Here is a 23,504-nt window from a genome sequence, read left to right on the forward strand (position 1 = left end):
AAGAGCTCTAAATTGAATAAGAGAAAAGATATCAATGACTAAAATATGGGATGTATTAAGCATTTCAATTTCAGGTTAAAGATTATTAGTTCTATTTTGAATATGTTAAAGGTGAGATGACAGTAAGTCATTCAAGTGAAAATACTTAGCAAATGAATGAAGATTAAAAGATGGAGCATCGGTAAGAGATCAGTGCTAGTAGTGTAGATACAGAAATCACACAGTCAAGCCCTAAAGGATGGAGAATCTACAAGAGCAGACGTTGTTTATAAGGAATAGACACTTGGTCATGTGAGGGATGGGGAAAGAGATATATAAAAAGAAACAAGTAGATATAAGTGCAAGAGGAATCTCACTCCTCACAATCACCCAAGAACAGCTGCATGGTGAGACTTTAGTGAGACTACAAGAGCTCTGAGATCCAACACAATCCTAAGGATTGGAGTATTTCATCACCCCATAGCAACAGGAGCTGCCCCACCAGCACACCGCCACATCTCAACTCCTGTACCTTGTGACCCCCGCATCTTATATCTGTGATACCTCCTTACTTCTGCTCCTCTCTCCCTAGTACCTAATGATTCACCCATACTCACATCAATTTTCTGATACAATATGAATAACCCAACTAAACACCAATCACCCATTTGGCGTCATCAGGTCACCTCACAGATCACTGGCATGCCTAGAGATTGGCATTGGGCCCAGGTCCCAACCTTATTCAATCAACTACAGCCAGCAATATTAGAAGTTTGATCCTCTGGTAGGTAACACAGTATACAATGTTTACATAAGGTACAGCGTTAAGAATGGCTACAGGAACCCTGGCTAGTGTTGCTCAGTGGTACAGCATCGGCCCTCGCACAGAAGGGTTGTAGATTTGATTCCTGGTCAAGGGCACACGCCCTGATTTCGATCCCCAATAGGGGACATGCAGGAGGCAGCCTATTGATGTTGTGCTCTCACATCAATGTTTCTCTCCCCCTTTCTAAAAGTCAATAAACTATTACCCTAGCTGGTTTGGCTCAGTGAATAGAATGTCAGCCAGCGGACCAGAGTCCCAGGTTCGATTCTAGTCAAGGGCATGTACCTAGGTTGCAGGCTCCTCCCCGGCCTGGGCCCTGGTCAGGGCTCATGCAGGAGGCAACCAATGTATTTCTCTCACATGAATGTTTCTGTTTTTCCCTCTCCTACTATCTCTAAATTTCAATAGAAAAATATCCTCAGGTGAGGATTTAAAAAATAAATAAAATAAATAAAAATAAACTATTTAAAAAAAATGTAAAAATCAAATCATTTATTTTGTAACAAATATTAAATGCAGTGACTATTCACAATAGTGTTTTATCCTTGAGCAATCTACCACATATGTTGAAAACAATTCTTTTTCATCTAAAACCAAAATATTCCTTGAATGTAGGCATATCCCACAGAACGCCTACCTGGTTTTTGTTTCTTAGTAGAAAAGACTCTTGGTGTTTAATATCCAAATATTATAGAAAATCCTAATGTCTCAATACAAATTATTTATAGCCTCTGTTTTTTTGTTTGTTTGTTTTTTTAAATATATTTTATTGATTTTTTACAGAGAGGAAGGGAGAGAGATAGTTAGAAATATCGATGAGAGAGAAACATCGACCAGCTGCCTCCTGCACATCTCCCACTGGAGATGTACCCGCAACCCAGGTACATGCCCTTGACCGGAATCGAACCCGGGACCTTTCAGTCCACAGGCCGACGCTCTATCCACTGAGCCAAACCGGTTTCGGCTATAGCCTCTGTTTAATAGGAAAAATATATATTGACATCTCAAAAACTCAAAACATTTTTAACAATGTTCAAAAAAGGTTCAGTTATATTCCAAATACAACTGGCAGAATATCAGAAGCCTATGTTCTTTGAAAAGGGAGAAAGTGTCAACCAAAAGATGTGCATCCTGGAGCAGATGGGGATCAAAGAGACATCATCATGTTACTCATACAAAGCAACTGTTAGTCTGATGACAGGAGAGTTGCAGCATTTTACATCCTAACACAGCAGGATGTTACCTTATTACTTAAAATTTTGTTTTCTTGTCTGAACAGTGTGGCTCAATGGTTGAGCATCTCAAGTGAACCAGGAGGTCACTGGTTCGATTCCCGGTCAGAGCACATGCCTGGGTTGTGGGGTTAATCCCCAGTGTGGGGTGTGCAGGAGGCAGCCAATCAATGATTCTCTCTCATCATTGATGTTTCTATCTCTTTCCCTCTGCCTTCTTTTCTGAAATCAACAAAGAGATATCTATATCTATATCTATATCTATATCTATATCTATATATACACTAGAGGCCCGGTGCACAAAAATTTGTGCACTCGGGGGGGTGGGGGGTCCCTCAGCCCGACCTATGCACTCTTGCAGTCTGGGACCCTAAGGAGGATGTCCACCTGCTGGCTTAGGCCCACTCCCTGGGGGATCGGGCCCAAGCTGGCAGTCAGACATCCCTCTGGCAGCCCGGCAGTCCTCAGGGGATGTCCACTTGCCAGCGGGGAGCAGGCCTAAGCTGCAGTCGGACATCCTTAGCACTGCTGAGGAGGCGGGAGAGGCTCCCACCACCACCGCTGTACTGACAGCCGTCAGCCTGGCTTGTGGCTGAGCAGAGATCCCCCTGTGAGAGCGCACTGACCACCAGAGAGCAGCTCCTGCATTGAACGTCTGCCCCTTGGTGGTCAGTGTGTGTCATAGTGACCAGTCATTCCCAGTCGTTCTGCTGTTAGGGTTAATTTGCATATTACCATTTTATTATATAGGATAGAGGCCTGGTGCACGGGTGGGGGCTGGCTGGTTTGCCCTGAAGGATGTCCCGGATCAGGGTGGGGGTCCCGCTGGGGTGCCTGGCCACCCTGGGTGAGGGGCTGATGGCTGTTTGCAGGCTGGTCAAGCCCCCCCCAGTGGAGACCCTCATCCCATGGAGGTTTGGCCAGCCTGGGTGAGGGGCTGATGGCTGTTTTCAGGCTGGCCACACCCTCTTTAGGGTGGAGGGTCCCCACTGGGGTACTTGGCCAGTCTGGGTGAGGGGCTGAGGGCCGTTTTCAGGTTGGCCAAGCCCCCCGGCGACAGAAGCTCCCAGCCTCTCCTTTTTTTTTTCTTTCTTCTTTTGGGATTTATTTACCTTCTATAATTGAAACTTTGTTGCTTTGAGTGGAGCTCAGAGCTGGGCTGCGGCAGGTGGGAAGCTTGGCTTCCTCCATCACTGGAGCAAGCAAGCCTCCAGCTCGCTCCAGCTCCATGGCTGCTGGCCGCCATCTTGGTTGGGTTAATTTGCATATAGTCACTCTAACTGGCTGGTGGGCGTGGCTTAAGGCGTAGCGAAGGTAGGGTCAATTTGCATGTTTATCTTTTATTAGTGTAGATATCTAATCTAATAATAGACAAACAGAATAACGGACCGCACCTTCGCTACGCCTACCATGGGCTAATCAGTATGATATGCAAATTAACCACCAACAAAGATGGCAGCTAATTTGCACACAGTAGGATGGGCCATCGGCAGCGCGCCGCCTATGCTACCCATGGGACCTGGGCCCCGGCCCCGGCGAGGCGTGGCCGGCGGCAGTGCGCGAGCAACGCTGCCCACGGGCCCCGGCCCCCTGACCCAGTGAGGCAGCCTGGCCCCGGGGAAGACCCAGAAGCTGGGCAACATGAGCTCAGCATCAGGCTTGGCTGTGTGGAGGGAGGGGAGGGGAGGGGCCTCGGGCTGGAGTCCGCAGCAAAGGACCCTGGGCTCACAGTGACATGAGCCTAGCATCCGTGTCGAAGGAGGGGAGGGGAAGGGCCTCGGGCCAGAGTCCGCGCCCTGGCCGAGGGAAAGGAGGGGCCTCGGCCTGGAGTACACAGTGAGGAACGCTGGGCTTGCAGCGACACGAGCCCAACATCTGCTCACCGGCCGGGCGGAGGAAAGGGAGGGCAGGGGTCTTGGGCCAGAGTCCGCAGGGAGGAAAGCTGGGCTTGCGGAGTCTGCCTCCAGGGATGTTCAGGGTCCGTGCCCCAGCCGGGTGGAGAAAGAGGAGGGGAGGGGCCTTGAGCTGGAGTCTCTGGCAAGGAATGCTGGGCTTATAGCGATGCAAGCCCAGTGTTTGCACTCTGGCCGGGCGGAGGAAAGGGAGGGCAGGGGCTTTGGGCCAGAGTCCACGGCGAGGAACGCTGTGCTCACTGTAATGCAAGGCAGCGTCCACACTGAAGGAAGGGAGGGGAGGGGCCTCGGGCCAGAGTCCCTGGTGAGGGATGCTGGCATCATTGCAGGCCCGGCAAAGGGCCTGGCCCGCACCCTCTCCTCCCCCCCCCCCCCCCCGCCCAAATTTCATGCATCGGGCCTCTAGTATATATATAAAAAACCCTAAGTGACCATTCTACCAGTAGCTATGACGCACACTGACCACCAGGGCGCATACGCTCTGACTGGTAGGTTAGCTTGCTGCTGGGATCCAGCCAATCGGGACTGGGTCAGACTGGTCAGACACGCCCTGGAGCCCTCCCACAGTTCCTCTCCAACCCCGATCGTGCACTGGTGGGATCCCTCGGGCTGACCTGTGCCCTCTCTCAATCCAGGACCCCTTGGGGAATGTCCACAGGTCAGGCTGAGGGACCCCACTGGTGCACGAATTCGTGCACTGGGCCTCTAGTGTGCGTGCTGTGTGTGTGTGTGTGTGTGTGTGTGTGTATGTATGTTAGTTTTCTTATCTATATGTAAGGTTTCTTTCCGAGTTTCATTACATTTTAATTACACTTAAATTAGGGGAATTTGGGTTGAAACACACCCTATTGTAACTTTATCCATTTAAAATAAAGAAAAAACAAAGAAATAACATTAATATCACCAATAATTAAACAAATAGGCATCATGTGCCTCCTGATATAATACTTCCAGAGCAGAGCATCACTGCTACCAAAAGTAATCACCCAAATCTAATTATAAGGAACTATCACACAAATCTCAAACTAAGGGTCACTCTAAAAAGTAACTGGCCAGGCCCAGCCAGTGTGGTTCAGTGGTTGAGCGTCAACCCATGAACCAGGAGGTCACAGTTCAATTCCTGGTCAGGACACATGCCCTGGTTGCAAGCTCAATGCCCAGTGGGGGGGTGTGCAGGAGGCAGCTGATCAATGATTCTCTCTCATCATTGATGTTTCTATCTCTCTCTCCCTCTCCTTTCCTCTAATATCAATAAAAACATATTTAAATGAATGAATGAATGAATGAATGGGAAATAATAACTGGCTTGTATTTCTCAAAAATGTCAAGGTGAAAAAAAAAAATGAGGAACTGTTTTATATTATAGGCGATAAAAGAATAAATCATGAAAAACAAACACAATTTGTTATCCTAGGTTAGATCCAGAATCAGAAAAAAATTTATTTTGCTATAAACAACATTACTGCTACAACTGGCAAAATTTGGGTAAGGTCTGCAGATTAAATAAGATTATTATATCAATACTGATTTCCTGATTTTGATGATTTATGTAAAAGAATGTTCCTATGTCTGCAACTTACTATCAAATGTTTCAGAAAAAAATATGGAGACAAAAAAAGGCAAAGAAAATATAGTATAGGGTTAACATTTAGGTGAAGTATATACATGAATTCATTGTGTACTCTTTCTGTAAGTCCAAAATACTTAAAGTTAAATATAAATAAATAAAATAAGAAACTGGCTCTCATGTAGCACAATGATACAGAACAGCTAATTTTCAAGAACCGAATAAGTAGGAAATCCCTTTATTGGTTATAGTGCCTTTTAAAGCTTATTCAGTTTAGCCTTAAAAGTTACCTGATTACAATCCAGCATGCTTCTTGCCACAAATCTGGGGTGATTTCATCATCATCCTCATCATATTGCATATCTGCAAGAAACAAAAATATTGTACTCATCTGGAATAAAAATGCTAATTAACATCTTGCTGCAAAGATGTTATCTGCTAAATAAAAAGTAATACTTTTGTCCAGCCAGTGTGGCTCAGTGGTTGAGTGTCGACCTATGAACCAGGAGGTTATGGTTTGATTCCCAGTCAGGGTACATGACCAGATTGCAGGCTCAATCCCCATTGTGGGGCACACAAGAGGCAACCAATCAATGATTCTCTCTCATCACTGATGTTTCTCTCTCTCTCTCTCTCCCTTCCTCTCTGACATCAATAAAAAACTTATTTTTTTAAAAGCAATCCTTCTACCTCACTATTCTAAAATTTCAATTACATTACTTAAACTGTAATGAATAACACACATGGGTAAACATCTATGTACACATAGGTGTACATCACACAGGTATTCACCCAATATACAAAGAGGCCTCATTACAAAGGTTCAGCATAAGTGTGTGAATCTGTAAGTTTCCCATCTTCCCATTCTATTCATTAATAGAATCTATGCAGGTAACTAGGAGCAAGCTCATAGTCCTCAGAGACTGGGGTCAAAGATTAAGGTGTAGAGATAGAAAAGGGTTCCAATAGTTGAGCAATAGCTTAAGGTGGGATGGTCCATTACAGAAACATTTCACACATGTACAGGTATGACAAACTGTATTTTCCAAAGGCGGCCACAATCATATCTTCCATTTCACAAGCTTTTTTTAAAAAGATACAGGGGTCTATATTTCCTTCCCTTTATATATATGTTTGTTTTTTTATTGATTTCAGAGAGGAAGGGAGAGGAAGGGAAAGATAGTAACATCAATGATGTGAGAGAATCACTGATCAGCCACCTCATGCACATCCCCTACTGGGTATGGAGCCCACAACAAGGGTATGTGCCCCGATCAGGAATCGAACAGTGACCTCCTAGTTCATAGGTCAACACTCAACCCCCAAGCCACACCAGCTATGTTTCCTTCCTTTGAATCTGGGCAGGTTTTTTACTTTCCCAAAACTAAGACAGTGCAGCTAAAACGATGTTATGTGACTTTAGAAACTAGGTCAGAAAGGCAGTGTTGTTCTGCCTTGTTTGCTGAAACACTTTCTTCTGGAGCCCTGAATTGCCATTAAGAAGTCCTAGTAATCTAAAACTATAAACTGTGAGCCCAAATCATATGAAGAGGCTACTTACAGATGCTCCAGTCAGCAATTCAAGTCCTTGAGTCCTTCTAAGCTAAGTGCCAGGCACGTGAGTAAACACTCCAGATCATCCAGCCCCCAGCTGTCAACACCCAGCCTTTGAATCTTCCCAGGTGAACTACTGACATGGAGCAGACAAGTCATTCCTACTATGCTCTACCCAAATTCCTGACCACTTAACTCCATAAACATATTAATTTTTAGGCAGCCAAATGTTGGGGTAATTATACAGCAATTATAATTTGAATGGGGCACTTGAAAAATCAGTGTGCACTGATCCTCTAACATAACTCTCATCTTATGTTTAAGAGTAAGTGTACTGTATTTTCTTTTATATTCTGAGATCTGGATTCAGAATTGAATACATATCTAAAATAAAGTTATTTAATAAATTCTTAAATAAACTAATATTACTGATCCCTACGGTACACAAGGAGAGGGGGATAAGAAAAAGTTTCTAGACCTAGCCAGTTTGGCTCAGTGGATAGCGTGTCGGCCTGCATACTGAAGGGTCCTGGGTTTGATTCTGGTCAAGGGCACATGCTGGGTTGAGGGCTCAATCCCCAGTAGGGAGTGTGCAGGAAGCAGTCAGTCAGTGGTTCTCTCTCATCATTGATATTTCTATCTCTCTCTTCCTTCCTTCCTCTCTGAAATCAATAAAAATATATCTTAAAACATAAAAAATAATCGAGGGACAGTGGCTACCTACTGTGAGGGAGGTTCACACTGGAAGGTGGTAGACAAGAGAGAGTCCTGACACTTTTATATTTTCTGGCTTGTGAGACACAAGAATATATTACCTACTCAAAAAAGAAAGCTAAAAAGTCTTTTCTGGATTTCTTTTCCATTGAGATAGAAGGAGAACGTCGTAATGATAATAAATTTCTAGACTCAGATATAAATGAGACAGAAGTTTAATCAGTAGAGTTTAAGCTTTTGTCTTTCTGTTTTCCCCATGAAGTAGTGGAGGGAATAAGAAGAAATGTGAGTGCCCTGACCGGTTTGGCTCAGTGGATAGAGCTCGGCCTTCGGACTCAAGGGTCCCGGTTCGATCCCGGTCAGGGGCATGTACCTTGGTTACAGGCACATCTCATCGATGTTTCTATCTCTCTCTCTCTCCCTTCCTCTCTGTAAAAAATCAATAATAAAAAATATACATATATATGTAAAGAAGAAATGTGAGGAGTGGCCACAGTATTGGGAGGCAGAAGAAAACAAAGTTTGAAATAGTAGCTGTGGAGAATGGAAGAGGGAGTTTTAAAAATACACATGAAAACACACTAGACATGACAAATATATGTGAAAAGAAAAAACAAAGACATATGGCCCAGTTAACTGTGTCATTTTTGTGGGAAGAGGAAATTTAAAGGCCATTTTTTAAGACAAATTACTTAGCCATATGACAGCATGAAGGAATGCCAAACTAGACCCCCCTCCACCCACCCCCATCCCCACCCCCACCCCCCAGAGCACAGGTTGTCTGGAAAAGGTTGACGGTCAAAAATTCAACTACTGTATTCAATTAATCCATTAACTCTGGCCTTAAGGGAAATTTTAAAAAGAGCCCTTTACTGCAAAGTCAAAACGGATTTTGACTTTATGGTTCTGCTCGCCATTTCAATACGAGAAAGTAGTATGTGTGATTCATTAATAAGCAAGTAGTGAAAAAACAAGTGTTGCCCTGACCGGGAACATTAACGCTACATTCCCTGCACCCTCTGCCTCTGGCAATCCCGGCTTCGTTCCCGACCCGGGGTAAGAGGAAAACCAGACCGGGGACACCTGTGTGGCCGGCTTGGGGGGACTCTGCAAATCCTCAATTCGCCCAGCTCCCCACGTTTCCCCCCTTAGATGTGTCTCCGCGGTCACCTACCCTCGTCTGCGTCATACATTGTGGCAAATGGTCCCCGAACTCCTAACGCTGGAAATCACAGACAAAAATGCACGAAGCAACCACCGGCACCTGGAGCGAGAGACAAAGTGATTTCCGCATCCGGCGTTCCCAGAACACTCTGCGTCTTCCGCCACAGGCCACCTACGTAGCCAATGTAAGGTTCACGCATGCGCGAATGGTAGGCTAGCGTGGTAACGGTTAGAAATGCGCAGGCGCAGATTGTGGGCCAACGCCTCCTATGGCTGATTGCGGGGACCGAAACTACAGTCTGAGGATCGGATCCAGCCAATGAAGGTTTTGTTTGTTTTTCAATGCTGTTACACAAATAATGACACCTGCAAAAAAAGAAATCCAATATTTAATAAACAGTTTAAATTGCGCTGTAAATCCGCGGCATTTATTGCTCTAGTTTTTGCACTTTTAAAGCCAAAAATCAATGCTTTTTAAAACGTGACTATGGGCGGGTTGTGCCAGCAGTGGCGCGTTGAGGAAGCCTGAAAGTGACAAAACCTTCACTAGCCTCTTTAGCCCGGCGAGCACAATCTAGATCCTGGAACCTTTGTCGCAGCTTTAAGCGGGCTCTCGAGCCTCGGAGCCTTGATGGCGAGAATTAACGGGATTAGGAGCAGGAGGAGGAGTGAAGTGCGGCGGCTGACTAATGACAGCGTGTGGTAGTCCCGGGCTTTAGTCAGCATTCACGCGCGCGCGCCTCTTGGGTTCAGTGCGCGTGCGCGCACTTGGCTCCGCCTCTTAGTTCGGCGGCCACGTTCCCCATGCTGCCTGCACGCCTCACCCGCAGACTGCTCTGGCCCTTACTTCGGGGATTAGCTTCCACCGCAGCGCGCCATGGCCTCCGGGAGCCGCTCCTGGAGAGGAGATGCGCGGCCGCCACCTCCTCCCAGCACGCATCGGGCCTGCGACAGGGGCTTTCTCGTGGCCCGACGGCGACTGCGGGTCACGAAGAAAGGGATGACATGGAGGAGCATTTTCTGTTCCCCGAATACGTCCCGGAGCCGGAGCCCGCTCCGACCGTGGAAGGGCAGCTGCGGCAGCTGCATCAGCGTCAGGAAGAGGAGGAACGACAGAAGCTACAGCGGCGGGAGGAGCGGCGGCAGCAGAAGCTCCGCGCCAGACTCCGGGCGCACCCGGTCGTCGGGCACCCGGACCCGACCGTGCCGTCCAGCGGCCTGAACTGCTCCGGCTGCGGGGCGGAGCTGCACTGCCAGGACCCCGGCTTGCCTGGCTACCTGCCCAGCGAGAAGTTCCTGAGCGCGAGGGCGCAGGCCGACGGGCTGGCGCGGACCGTGTGCCAGCGCTGCTGGCTGCTGGTGCACCACCGGCGCGCCCTGCGCCTGCAGGTGAGCCGCGAGCAGTACCTGCAGTTGGTGAGCACCGCGCTGCGGCAGCCCGGGCCCGCCCTGGTGCTGTACATGGTGGACTTGCTCGATCTGCCCGATGCCCTGCTGCCCGACCTGCCCGCGCTGGTCGGCGCCAAGCAGCTGATCGTGCTGGGGAACAAGGTGGACCTGCTGCCCCAGGACGCCCCCGGCTACCTGCAGCGGCTCCGCGAGCGTCTGTGGGACGACTGTGCCCGCGCCGGGCTCCAGCGGGCCCCCGGCCGGGGCGGGCCACCTGGTGGGGAAGAGAATTCGAGTCCTTCGGCCAAGTCCCGTACTGTCCTCAGGGACGTGCGGCTGATCAGCGCCAAGACCGGGTACGGAGTGGAAGAGCTCATCTCCGCCCTGCAGCGCTCCTGGCGCTACCGCGGCGACGTCTACCTGGTGGGCGCCACCAACGCGGGCAAGTCTACTCTGTTCAACACGCTCCTGGAGTCGGATTACTGCATCGCCAAGGGCGCCGAGGCTATCGACCGAGCCACCATCTCCTCTTGGCCTGGTGAGCTTTAGGGGGTCCGCCCCCTGCGTTTTCTGAGATGCTTAATGTCCACCAGGAACTGTCTGTACCTTCCCGTTAATAATTCTCTCCCTACTTTAATAACACCTCTCTTCTGTGTCAGCGTAGTGCTTGGAAATGTAGTAGTTGCAGTCATTTTCTAATAGAAATATCTATGGAGCTCTTCTATGTTCCAGGCACTGTTCCAGGCACTAGAGATAAACCAGGCGGCAAAGTCCCTGCTCTCCTTGAGGTTTCCCTTGGAGCTTTACTTTGGATGTGTACATGGAAGTCCTTGGACTTTCTAAACCTACCTGCACTATCTTGAGTTTATTCGTGTGATCAGTATACTCTACACATTTAACCGTTGAATAATTCACTAATGCAGTATGACGTGTGGCTTTGTTGAAAGAAATGTCCATTTTGTGGTGTGTTCGTTTTGTTAATCCTCACCCGAGGATATTTTTCCATTGATTTTTAGAGAGAGTGGAAGGGAGGGGGGAGAGAGAGAGAAACATCACTGTGAGAGAAACATTGATTGGTTGCCTCCCGCATGAGCCCAGACCTGAGACTGGGGATTGAGCCTGCAACCTGAGGTACATGCCCTTGACCAGAATTGAACCTGGGACGCTTCAGTCCATGGACCAATGCTCCATCCACTGACCCAAACTGGATAGGGCTCGATTTTATGGTTTTAACAAACTTCTGTAATTACAAAATGGGTCCTTTTATGACCCTGTTTGTATTTAACATTTGACAAAACTGCCTCATTTGTTCCTTTGAAATCAGTGTTTAACTTACCTGTTGTGGACTTGGGCTGAACTATTCACAGAAGTGCTTTTATGTAAGATGGTAGTATGTGAAAATGAAAAGAAATCAGATCTGCAGATTTGGGATTCACATCCTGGTTGAGCCTGTAAGCCAGTCTCTGAACCTATTTCCTCGTCTATAAAGTAAGAATAATTTTGTCATGAAGTTCAGTGAAATAAAACACAGTACCCAATTCAGTGTGTAGCTCCTCAGAGATGTTATTTTTCTGCCCCATATTTCCTTGTGCAGTTTTATTAAAATATATTTTTTGGTATTTCAGGTACCACACTAAACCTTCTGAAGTTTCCTATTTGCAACCCAACTCCTTACAGAATGTTTGAAAGGGGGAAAAGGCTGAAAAAATATGCAACTGAAGCTGAAGAAGATCTTAGTCAGCTAGAAAGAAAACAACTTAATCTCTTAAAAAAGCATGGTTATGTAGTAGGTAAGCATCTTCTACAAGAAACTCTTGTGTGGTCTATGCTAATATTCTTTGTTGAGCAACCTGAAATACAGCAGTAAAAGCATTTCCACTAAGATACAGCCCCTCCGTGCAGAACAGTACAGTTGTTGACTCCATGCAGCAGCTGTAAAATAGATGCTCCCTTTCCTTGGTGTCTCTTTTCAACCTTCATTTACTAAAAACAGTTTGATTTACAGTAATTTCCCTCATACGCGATGTACACAGCCAGGCACACACTTGATCAATGCAAGAGTGTGACTCCTGCTGCTGTTGTTGTTGTTAATCCTCACCCGAGGATATTTTTCCATTGACTTTTAGGGAGAGTAGAAGAGAGAGGGAAAGACTGAGAGAAACATTGATGTGAGAGAAACACATCAATTGATTGCCTCCTGCATGACCCCAACCAAGGTACATGCCCTTGACCGGAATCGAGCTGAGGACCCTTTGGTCCACAGGCCAACGCTCTATCCAGTGAGCCAAACCGGCTAGGGCCTGATGATTTTTTTTTTAATTCTTTATTATTTAGTATTACATATGTCTCCTTTTTTCCCCCATTGACCTCTCCCCAGCCATTCCCAGCCCCCACACAAGCCCTCACCTCCCTACTGTCTGTGTCCATAGGTTATGCTTATATGCATGCATACAAGTCCTTTGGTTGATCTCTTAACTCCCCGCCCCCCTCCACCGTCCCATTGGACAGTGTTCGATGCTTCTATGTCTCTACCTCCCATGCCCCCACTGCCTTTTTAAGAAAATCAAAGCTATATATCATTGTAGTCTCACTTTTATAGCTCATAGTTTTAGTAACTTGTTTGATGCAAACATAAGAATTATCTGTCTGGAATCAAAGGCTTTAAAGGAGTAACTAATTATTCCAATATAACTTATTCTAGGAAGAGTTGGAAGAACATTCTTGTATTCAGAAGAACAAAAGAATGAAGCTGCCTTTGAGTTTGATGCTGATTCACTTGCCTATGACATGGGAAATGAACCTGTTATGGTTACAGATAAATCCACCAAAAAAGTAGAACTGACCCCAGAAGATGTGAAAGATGCCCACTGGTTTTATGACACCCCTGGAATTACAAAGGAAAATTGTGTATGTATTTGATGTGTTTTAAAAACATTAATTTTCTTTTCTTTCTCTTACTGTTGATTGTTACAGATGTCCCCCAATTTCTCCACCCTTTCCCTCCCTCCACCCTGCCCCACCCCCCTTCCCATTAAGCCTTCACCATATTATTGTTTGTGTCCATGGGTTATGCATATATGCATATATATTCTTTGGTTGCTTTCTTCCCATCCTCCCCTCTGAGATCTGTCAGTCTATTCTATTTAATTATGCCTCTGGTCCTATATTGTTCTTTTGATTCTACATTTAAGTGCCATCAGGTGATATTTGTCCTTCTCTAAATGGCTTATTTCACTTAGCATAATAATCTCCAGGTCCATCCATGCTGTCACGAAGGATAAGAGTTCCTTCTTTCTTACAACCACGTAGTATGCCATGGTGTAAATGTACCACAGCTTTTTTATCCACTCATCAACTACTGGGCACTTGGACTGTAGGAACGTTAACTTTCAATTGCATGAGTACTGTCTTAGTAGAACACAAAAAAGGAGATATACTTTCATGATAGACTCAGTTCTGATTCATTCATAGAAATGGTTCAGGGATGAAACTATATGCCATCAAGTTCTATATTTAATTTGTTGGGCTTCACTGCTGACACCCTACTTGTGTTATTGTGCTTGTTACCCTAGTTAGGGAGACATGTATAGAATCTTAGATTTTGAGGTTGGAAGAAATTACAAATATTATTACAGTCCAGCCACCCATTCATTGCTTGAAGTGCCTCTATAACACATCCATCAGAGGGCACCCAGCTTGAACTGAAGTGAGGAGTGACTCCTCATCAGCTGAAGCAATGTCACCTTGCTGCCCAGGGTAACCTGTGTGATTTTGACCTGCTCTTTGTATTGAGCTGAACAGTCTTCCTATAACTTGTACCCATTGTTCCTCAAAGCTTTGAAATATGTCAAAGTATAATGTCCTATTTCTTCCTCCCCCTATTCTTTCATTAGTTCATCCAACAAACATTGAATATTTTCTATGCTGACATAATCCAGATTACTTGACCTTATTTTCTACATGTGTTCTCTCTGAGAGATAAGCTATTCATCAACCAGGCCCCTTTCAGAATGTTTTCTAATTTGTTTTTGTTGTTAAGATTATGACACTAAGAATGAAATTTCTCTTGCCCTGGCCAGGTGGCTCAGTTGGTTGGAGCCTCGTCCCATACACCAAAAAGGTTGCAAGTTCTATCCCTGGTCAGGGTGCCTATGGAAGGCAACCCATCAATATTTTCTCTCTCTCTGCCCCCCTTCCTCTCTCAAGTCAATAAACATCTCAGGTGAAGATGTAAAAAATAAAAAGAATGGAATTTCTTGTATGAGTGCCCTCATTTCGGCATAATTTAGAACAGGATTAACGTTACCTGTCTGGCCCTTGTACATTTTTTTTCCCCATTGATTTTTTTTTTTTTTTTTTTTTAGAGGGAGTGGAAAATAAAGGGAAAGAAAGAGAGCTATGGATGTGAGAGAAACACATCAATTGGTTGCCTCCTGCACATGCCCAACCAGGGTCTGGGCCAGGGAGGCGCCTGCAACCAGGGTACTTTCCCTTGAGTGTAATCAAACCTGGGACCCTTTGGTCTGCAGGCCCATGCTCCATCCACTGAGGCAAACTGGCTAGGGCCCCTTGTACATCTTTTTAATTCAACTACAGTATCTCCTGGGCAGCTTTGATCCTATCTCATTAAATTCAACCTATATCCTACATACTTTTTAAGTCTCACAATTTTTTATTTATTTGCAGTTTTGATCATCATCATGAATGATCATCATCCATTCATTGACTCAAGTGTACAGCCAGGATACAGCCTTACTGCAGATCTATTAATCAGCTTCCTTTGAATCTGGTTACTGACCAGTATCTAATTCACCTAATTATCTCTGTATCTCCCTGTGAAACAACATTGGTTTCTTAGGTACTTTTCCTTCCTTTGCCTCATCAGGATTACTTAAGAGTTTCATTCTCAGAATGGTATTATCACTTTAACTTCAACTCATGTTTCCCTTTTATAATCAGGTCATGGATAGCGGTTACTTTAGTCATATACACATCTTGTCAAATAGTCAGAAAGGCAAGAATTTGCTAAATTTCAGGCCAGCAGAATAAGACCCTTAAGTGTTGAGATATAAAGGGTCTTTAAGGTGTTTAAGGTACTTTGCTTCTAGTGTCAGTTTATTGATTAATTTATTTGATGCCTTAAATCAGTTCCTCAAAGCGAACCAAGAAATTCTGTTGTGAAATGGAAGTCTTATGGAAATCTTAGGGTCTAAAAAGTGTTTAAAGGTTTCTTTATTGCAGGTGGCTTTTTTTTTTTTTTTTTTTTTTAGTTGAGAGAGAGAGGAAAGGACAGGGAGATGGAAACATCAATGATGAGAGAGAATCACTGATCGGAAGCCTCCTGCATACCCCATACTGGGCCCCGAGCCCACAACCCAGATATGTGCCCTGACTGGAAATTGAACCATGACCTCCTGGTTCAAAGGTCAATGCTCAACCACTGAGCCATCTAGCCAGGGTGGTATCACATATTTTCTATTTTTTTAAGCAAGTTCACAAAAGTTTTCTTTTATCCCATTTTTTTTACCTTCCCTATTCTTTTTCTTGTTAAATCAAATTTTGGTTCCTTAAATCTTACTAGGATATTGTACTTCCTGGCTTTCTTTTTCTGTTTTCTCTGGTCTATTAAGGAACTCTTCATCCTTAGAAGCCACTTTTTGCTGAGTATTTGGGGTAAATAAGGAAACTAAAGACCAGAATTTAGGAAGAGTTTGTTCAAGCTCTTTACCTGTTCCTAAAATGCTGTGATCATTTTGCATTTAATTCGCACATACTTGCCACTGGGACATAAGATAACTTATTACCTTACCTTTAGCTGAAAACTGCTGCTCCCTATAAGCCTTGATGGTGAGAACATTTATTCTCTTTTGGAATTGAATCATCACTGTTTTCAGTTCATGCCAATTTTGACATTAGGGGGATTCTACTGACATAAGAAAGAAAATCGCACACTCGTAAATTTATTTTGTCATTACTCAAGATTAAGTTGTGAAACAAGAGTAGAGCCATTAGTAAATTGATTCATTTTGATGGAGAGAATGAATAAATTTTATGTGCAGCAAATTATGACATACTTTGGTTTAGTGTGAAGTCTGGAATATTTTTTTGCATCACTGTTTATCTCTTAGGTAAATCATATATTTTCAATAAAAGTAATTCTTTCAAAATATCTACCCTTTACTTCACAGATTTTAAAACTTCTAACAGAAAAAGAAGTGAATATTGTCTTGCCAACACACTCCATTATTCCAAGAACTTTTGTGCTTAAACCTGGAATGGTTCTATTTTTGGGTGCCTTAGGACGCATAGATTTTCTGCAGGTAAGGGAAGTCTGTATCATCAAAAAGTTACTTAGTCCCTAGCTGGTGTGGCTCAGTGGTTGAGCGTCGACCTATGAACCTGGTGGTCATGGTTCGATTCCCGGTCAGGGCACATGCCTGGGTTGTGGGCTTGGTCCCCAGTGTGGGGCATGGGCAGCCAATCAATGATTCTCCCTCATCATTGATGTTTCTATCTCTTTCTCCCTTTCCCTCTTTGAAATCAATAAAAAAAAAATGTGACAGTTTTCAGATTTATTTCAAGGAAGCAGATTTATGAACAAGACTGACAAAATGCTGATCATGACTATGTGGGGCATTGATATACTATTCTCTTTTTTTTAAATGCCCATTCTAAAAACTTGGTAAAATTAATGGGGGGGGGGGGGGGGGGAGCGGAATATGGTAGTTGGGCTTAAAACTGTATCTTCAATAGGATGCTCAGGCCCCATACAGCTTAGCATTAAGAAAAGATACTGCCCTATCCTGTGGTATTGTTTCACAGGGAAATCATTGGTCAAACATTTAAGTAAGTACAGGGTTAATATGCATTAAATAAATTCCACAATTCTTTATGTCCCATGTTATGTATGCTTTTATATATGGTTTTGTTTGGGTTTTCATAGCATCATTCTGGGGATTTTAGAGTATCTATAGAAGTGCTCCCCGAACAAGGAAAGTGAAACATGGATATGTTCAACAACACATTTTGCAACTTGCAGGCCATTGCTTTAGTACCTTTCTTGGGTTTGGTGTTTGTTCATAATTTGTTGGAAATTTATCTTTACACACTTAAAACCCGAATATATTTCTTTGAAGCTCACAGAAAGTTAATTTTTTAAACAGGGACAGTTGAAGAAGACAGTATTCCCCTTTGTTTTTAATAAAATTACCATTTCTTTAAACAATTATCAATAAGCCTATGAGAAGGAATTATAGTTTTACATCAATTGTTGAAATGCACAGCTTCTGCCACATTGTACCCTTATTCTTAGGCATTAATATAGTTTAAATACCAGTACTTGTAAGGGAGCTGTGTTGTTGTTTTTTAATTGTGCCTTTTGCTGTTTTTGCAAGTTTTTCATTGTGTAAAATAACTTCTTTCTTTCTTAAGGGAAGTCTGTCAGCTTGGTTTACAGTAGTGGCTTCCAACTTCCTTCCTGTGCACATTACCTCCTTGGAGAAGGCAGACACTATATATCAGAAGCACGCAGGTGATATATTACTCAAGGTGAGGCGACACACTCTGATGATTGCATGGTTAGGTTAGCATACACCTTGATAGTCCCACAGCTCTGCTAAGAAAGCCTTTGTTAGAACCATCTTTGTTATACCATCAGCTAGCTCTCTCCTCACCTTGTTCTCCTTGAGGATTTGGCTATGAAGTGAAGTGCGCCCTGTAAGAAAAGGGATGTTGGGCTGATCCTAGAATAGCTACTGAGCTGTGTTTTCCCTAGACTACACTGTCCAATATGGTAGCCACATGTGGCTCTTAAATTTAAATTAATTAGAATGAGAGAGGAGGGGAGACCAAGATGGCGGCGTAGGTAAACACCGGAGACCGCTGCCGCAAACAACCATTTCAAAAATACAACTAAAAGACTGAACGGACATCACCCAGAACCACAGGAAGGCTGGCTGAAGAGAGACTCTACAACTAGAAGGAAAGAGAACAGCAAATCGAGGCTCAGAGGCGGCGCAGTGTGGAAAATACAAAGGTACCGAGGTGCGCGCGCAAAGCGGGCTGGTGGCTGAGGGCGCGGTTGTCGTTTTCTGTCGGGAGTGAGTCTCAGACTCTGGGCTCCAGATCCGGGCAAGTCTCTAGGGACCCAGACTCAAACGGGAGAAGCGGGATTATCCGGCATCAGTTGGAACCTGAGGGCAGCTTTCTCTCCGAGGTTTGCAGTGGCTGCCGGGGTTCTGAGAAGCAGAGCCTCTGGGAACGGGACTGAGCATGGCCATAACTGCTCCCTCCGCCCGCCCTGTTGATCCCGCCCTGCCCAAAGCCTGCGCACAGCCATTTGCCGATCGCCTCAGGCAAAGGCTGGATTAGCGCCTCCCCAGAAGGCAGACGTTTTCCATACAGCTGATTCCTACAGCCAGCCGGCCTGGGGGTCAAATCCCTCTAGTGTTAACTACAACAATTAAGGCTTGGCTAGAACAAGACTGCGCACAGAGACCACAAGGGGGTGCACCAAGAAAGCATAAAAGATGCGGAGACAAAGAAACATGACAGAAATGGAGGATATGGAGCTAAGAATCGCAATTTTGAGGGCTTGCCATAAATTTGTGCAGAGCCTCACGAAAACTAATGAGACCCTCGATGCTACGATAAAGAAATTAGAAAGTAAGCATACACGGACTGAAATAAAGAATATTATACCCAATAGCAGACCAGAGGAGTACAATAATCAAACCAAAGATTCGACAAAAAACACCCAATTGGAAAAGCAAAATGAAAAAAGAATCCGAAAGTGTGAAGATAGTGTAAGGAGCCTCTGGGACAGCTTTAAGCGGTCTAATATCAGAGTCATTGGAGTGCCAGAAGATGAGAGACAGCAAGATATTGAAAACCTATTTCAAGAAATAATGGCAGAAAACTTCCCCCATCTGGAGAAAGAAATGGATTTACAGGTCCAAGAAGCGCAGAGAACCCCAAACAAAAGGAATCCAAAGAGGACCACACCAAGACACATCATCATTAAAATGCCAAGAGCAAAAGACAAAGAGAAAATCTTAAAAGCAGCAAGAGAAAGAGGCTTAATTACCTACAAGGGAATACCCATACGACTGTCAGCTGATTTCTCAACAGAAACTTTGCAGGCCAGAAGGGAATGGCAAGAAATATTCAAAGTGCTGAATACCAAGAACCTACAACCAAGATTACTTTATCCAGCAAAGCTATCATTCAGAATTGAAGGTCAGATAAAGAGCTTCACAGATAAGGAAAAGCTAAAGGAGTTCATCACCGCCAAACCAGTATTATATGAAATGCTGAAAGGTATCCTTTAAGAAGAGGAAGAAGAAGAAAAAGGTAAAGATACAAATTATGAACAACAAACATGCATCTATCAACAAATGAATCTAAGAATCAAGTGAATAAATAACCTGATGTACAGAATGAACTGGTGATTATAATAGAATCAGGGACATAGAAAGGGAATAGACTGACTATTCTTGGGGGAAAAAGGGGTGTGGGAGATGCGGGAAGTGACTGGACAAAAATCATGCACCTATGGATGAACACAGTGGGTGGGGAGTGAGGGTGGAGGGTGGGGTGGGAGCTGGAAGGAGGGGAGTTATGGGGGGAAAAAAGAGGAACAAATGTAATAATCTGAACAATAAAGATTTAATTAAAAAAAAAATTTAAATTAATTAAATAAAATTTAAAATTTAGTTCTTCAGTTGCACTAGCCACTTTTCAACTGCTCAGTAGTCACATCATTGCAGAAAGTTTCATTGGATAATGCTGAGTGAAGAGAAGTTACAGATTTTCTCAAAACTGGGGGGTGCTACTGGCATCAAGTGGGTAGAGGCCAAGGATGATGCTAAACATTCTGCAGTGCACAGGACAGCCCCTCACAACACAGAATTACCTGGCCCAAAATGTCAGTACTGCCTCCACAAACATAATACGTAATATATGCCTCTCACCACATTTCTTACCTTGCACTTGGATTACTTGTTATTTCCACCGTCTGATTTCCTTGGGGGATGGGACTATACTGTAACATCTATCTTTATCTCCCTAGTGCTAAACACAGAGACATCCGTTAATAAACTAGAGGCCCGGTACACGGATTCATGCACCAGTGGGGTCCCTCGGCCTGGCCTGCACCCTCTTGCAATCCGGACCCATCGGGGGATGTCAGAGAGTCGGTTTCAGCCCGATCCCCGCAGGATAGGCCGAGGGACCCACCAGGCCTCTAGTATGCACATAAGATCTTTGGTTAATCTCTTCCCACCCTCTCCCCTCACCCCCTTCCCTCTGAGATTCATTTGTCTGTTCCATGTTTCCATGCCTGGTTTCCACTCCTGCGTTGAGCGTCTGCCCCCTGGTGGTCAGTGCGTGTCATAGCTACCGGACAGTCGGCAGGTTGGCTGGTCACTTAGGCTTTTATATATATAGATTACTATCCAGTCACTTCCAATTCATGGAAACATCTGTAAGCATAGATGCTGAATCTTATATGTGTACCCTTGACTTGTCATGAGGCAGGGATTAATCTTTGTGGGTAGCCAGGACTCTAAGAGCTAAAGTATTTGGAAAGATGTTGCCTTAATTGCCCAACATTACTCTTTGTAGAGCTGTATAGAGGGCTGTAAAAATAGTGTAAACTAATAAAGTAGATCCTGCTATCAGGAGTCACCACCCACATGTGACCTTTGGCACTGGGAACAATAGGTTTCCTGTGCTCTTCATTTGACTAGAAGTGATTTGGGGCTTTTTCAACCATTAATGTTTAAAGGATTTTATTCTTGATCATGTACAGAATTACCTTATCAGTGCTTTACTTTATATTAGAGTTATAGGGAATTTAATTTGTACTTCCAAACATCTTCATTTTATCTCAATGAAAGGTTCCAATGGGTGGAAAAGAGCGAATGGCAGAATTTCCTCCTCTTGTTGCTGAAGACATTACATTAGAAGAAGGACTTGGGAAACCTGAAGCAGTGGCTGACATCAAGTTTTCTTCTGCAGGTAATTTTATACCAGGCACTTTTTTTTTAATGGTTTTATTGATTTTTGAGAGAGAGAGGAAGGGAGAGGGAGAAAGAGAAAGAAACATTAATGTGAAAGAGAAACATGGATCAGCTGCTTCCTGCATGCCCCCTACTGGGGATCTGCCCAAAACCCAGGCATGTTCCCTGACCCAGAATCAAACTGGCAACCTTTTGATGCACAGGACGATGCCTAACCACCTGAGCCACACTGGCCAGGGCACCAGGCACTTTTTAAAAAGATGAATAAAGTAGCCTTTTTTATTAGAAATGTATCTTAACTAACATAAGGTGACTGTTCTACTGGTACATGCTAGAAAATGCAACCCCCGAAAATAAATTTGTACCTTTTCACAAATGCATGGTATGCGTTTTTAAAATACAGCGTGAAAGAACAGTAGTCTCCTCCATGCTCCATTTTAAGCTCTAGTTTAGTGTTTTCAATAAGGTAGTTGTTAATATACCTGGCAGGGGAGACACCATGATCACAAAGGTGGTTTTCCCAGGGCGAGGATTATCCATTGCACTCCGGATGTGCCGACCCCTGCGATTTCCCCAAATGTGGGAAACCCAACTGCATAGTTGTGATAGTGGGGGGCAGGGGGGAGATAGTTGCCAACACCATTTTGTGTTCTGCTGTGTGCCTGCATAGGTTGGGTTGCAGTAACGCCTCAGTTTAAAGACAGACTACATCTCCGAGGCTATACACCTCAAGGAACAGTGCTGACGGTCCGGCCACCTCTCTTGCCACATATCGTTAACATCAAAGGAGAGCGCATCAAAGGAACTGTGGCCTATAAAACCAAGAAGCTTCCTTCCCTTGTGTGCAATCTGCAGAAGAAGAAAAACAGATGAAAATATGGAGTTGGCTTTGCTCGCGCTGGTATTAACTGTGTAGCTATAATCAAGCTCCCCTGTGCCCACCCTTTTAACTACTCAGAACTGTGCCTATTTGTATTGAGTTTGTAACTATAAGTTGTTTTTTTTGTAGGGTGTGTGTATGCATGTGTGACCCAAATATGCCTAAAAAGGAGTTCTGCTACATTCAAGTTTCTCTCACTACTGTTTTTTTATTGACACCAGATGTCATTCCTTATTTGGAGTCTGAATGAGAGTTCAACTTAGCAATTGGCATATGAAAAAGTGGCAGAAAATCAATTTCTCCAAAGTAAGATAGAAGTGAGTAGGTGGCTCTGCACCTTGTAGTCATCCAAGGATCCAACTGGTGGAATACTCCGTGGCTTCCATCTGTAGGTCTCTGGTGTTTGTTCAAGTGGCCATCCTTTTCCAGTGAGAGGGAAGAGGGACAGAGATGAAGAGCCGGCAGCTTCCCTGCTTAAAACAAGCGGGCAAGACCTGGAAGTTGCATCCATCATTTCACACAATCCATCGGTGGGTCAACAGTCACCTTGCCATACCCATCCACAAGAGAGCTGGGACGTAGAGGGTAATAGGGACCATTTCAGATTTTTATTACTGAAGGGGAGAATGGACACTGGAGAACAAGCAGAAGTTTACCTGACATGAGTTAAAAGTGTCTGAAAAATCTTAGGTACAGACGGATTCAAGTTATATCTTTCTAGCAGAGAATGTAACCATTTTAACATTTGTGTATACTGTATAACATTACATTAATCAGAAGTTTATACCTTTTATTATTCCTAGCTAAATACAATGAACAATTGGCAAGTCAAGTCCCAGATCCCGAAGTTGAGTAAATGCTAGTGGGATACATTGGCCTGAATTGCAGTCAGATCCATGAATTTTCTGTTGACTCAGATTTAGCATATGTTCCCTGTCAATGTGTATCCTCTAGCCCCCTTCTCTCTAAGGCCTCTTAGAATAAGATGCAACTTGTAAAACTTTGTAGCCCTCACTTCCATTGTGTTTCAAAGTGAGTACTATTGGCATTTGGGGAAGGTAGTTCTTTTTTTAAAAAAATATATTTTATTGATTTTTTTACAGAAAGGAAGGGTTAGGGATAGAGAGCTAGGAACATCAATGAGAGAGAAACATCGATCAGCTGCCTCCTGCACACCCCCTACTGGGGATGTCCTGGCAACCAAGGTACATGCCCTTGACCGGAATTGAACCTGGGACCCTTCAGTCCGCAGGCCGACGCTCTAT

General features: G+C 44.3%; 2 protein-coding genes and 1 non-coding gene across 3 annotated transcripts in view; 2 read left to right on the forward strand and 1 right to left on the reverse strand.

The window, feature by feature from the left end:
* Positions 1-9,089, reverse strand: part of POLR2B (RNA polymerase II subunit B) — a 49,128-nt gene extending 40,039 nt beyond the window's left edge. Inside the window, exons 1-2 of the mRNA XM_070396069.1 lie at positions 8,960-9,089; positions 5,808-5,880 (exon numbers count right to left, since the gene is read on the reverse strand). Of these exons, the coding sequence (XP_070252170.1) occupies positions 5,808-5,880; positions 8,960-8,978 (92 nt within the window). The 5' untranslated portion in view covers positions 8,979-9,089. The remainder of the gene's footprint in view (positions 1-5,807; positions 5,881-8,959) is intronic.
* A 638-nt stretch (positions 9,090-9,727) lies between these two features.
* NOA1 (nitric oxide associated 1) lies at positions 9,728-22,426 on the forward strand. Its single transcript, XM_070396080.1, has 7 exons — positions 9,728-10,876; positions 11,964-12,128; positions 13,040-13,245; positions 16,527-16,658; positions 17,770-17,886; positions 21,237-21,357; positions 22,030-22,426. Exons 1-7 carry the CDS (start codon positions 9,754-9,756, stop codon positions 22,230-22,232), a joined length of 2,067 nt encoding a protein of 688 aa, XP_070252181.1. The 5' UTR covers positions 9,728-9,753; the 3' UTR covers positions 22,233-22,426.
* Positions 21,834-22,002, forward strand: LOC139001211 (U1 spliceosomal RNA). Its single transcript, XR_011469916.1, has one exon. It is a non-coding gene; the product is annotated as a U1 spliceosomal RNA (small nuclear RNA).
* Positions 22,427-23,504: the final 1,078 nt, after the last annotated feature.

Source organism: Myotis yumanensis, unplaced genomic scaffold, assembly GCF_028538775.1.
Source record: "Myotis yumanensis isolate MYYU_CA2020_CCGP unplaced genomic scaffold, mMyoYum1.0.hap1 SCAF_1, whole genome shotgun sequence".
NCBI lineage: Eukaryota > Metazoa > Chordata > Mammalia > Chiroptera > Vespertilionidae > Myotis > Myotis yumanensis.

Excerpts from the sequence above, each read along its gene's own strand:
- NOA1 (XM_070396080.1), top strand. The coding sequence starts at position 9,754 with ATGCTGCCTGCACGCCTCACCCGCAGACTGCTCTGGCCCTTACTTCGG. Across the intron at positions 12,129-13,039 it reads AAAGCATGGTTATGTAGTAG|GAAGAGTTGGAAGAACATTC; the intron begins GTAAGCATCTTC and ends AACTTATTCTAG. Across the intron at positions 13,246-16,526 it reads GAATTACAAAGGAAAATTGT|ATTTTAAAACTTCTAACAGA; the intron begins GTATGTATTTGA and ends TTTACTTCACAG.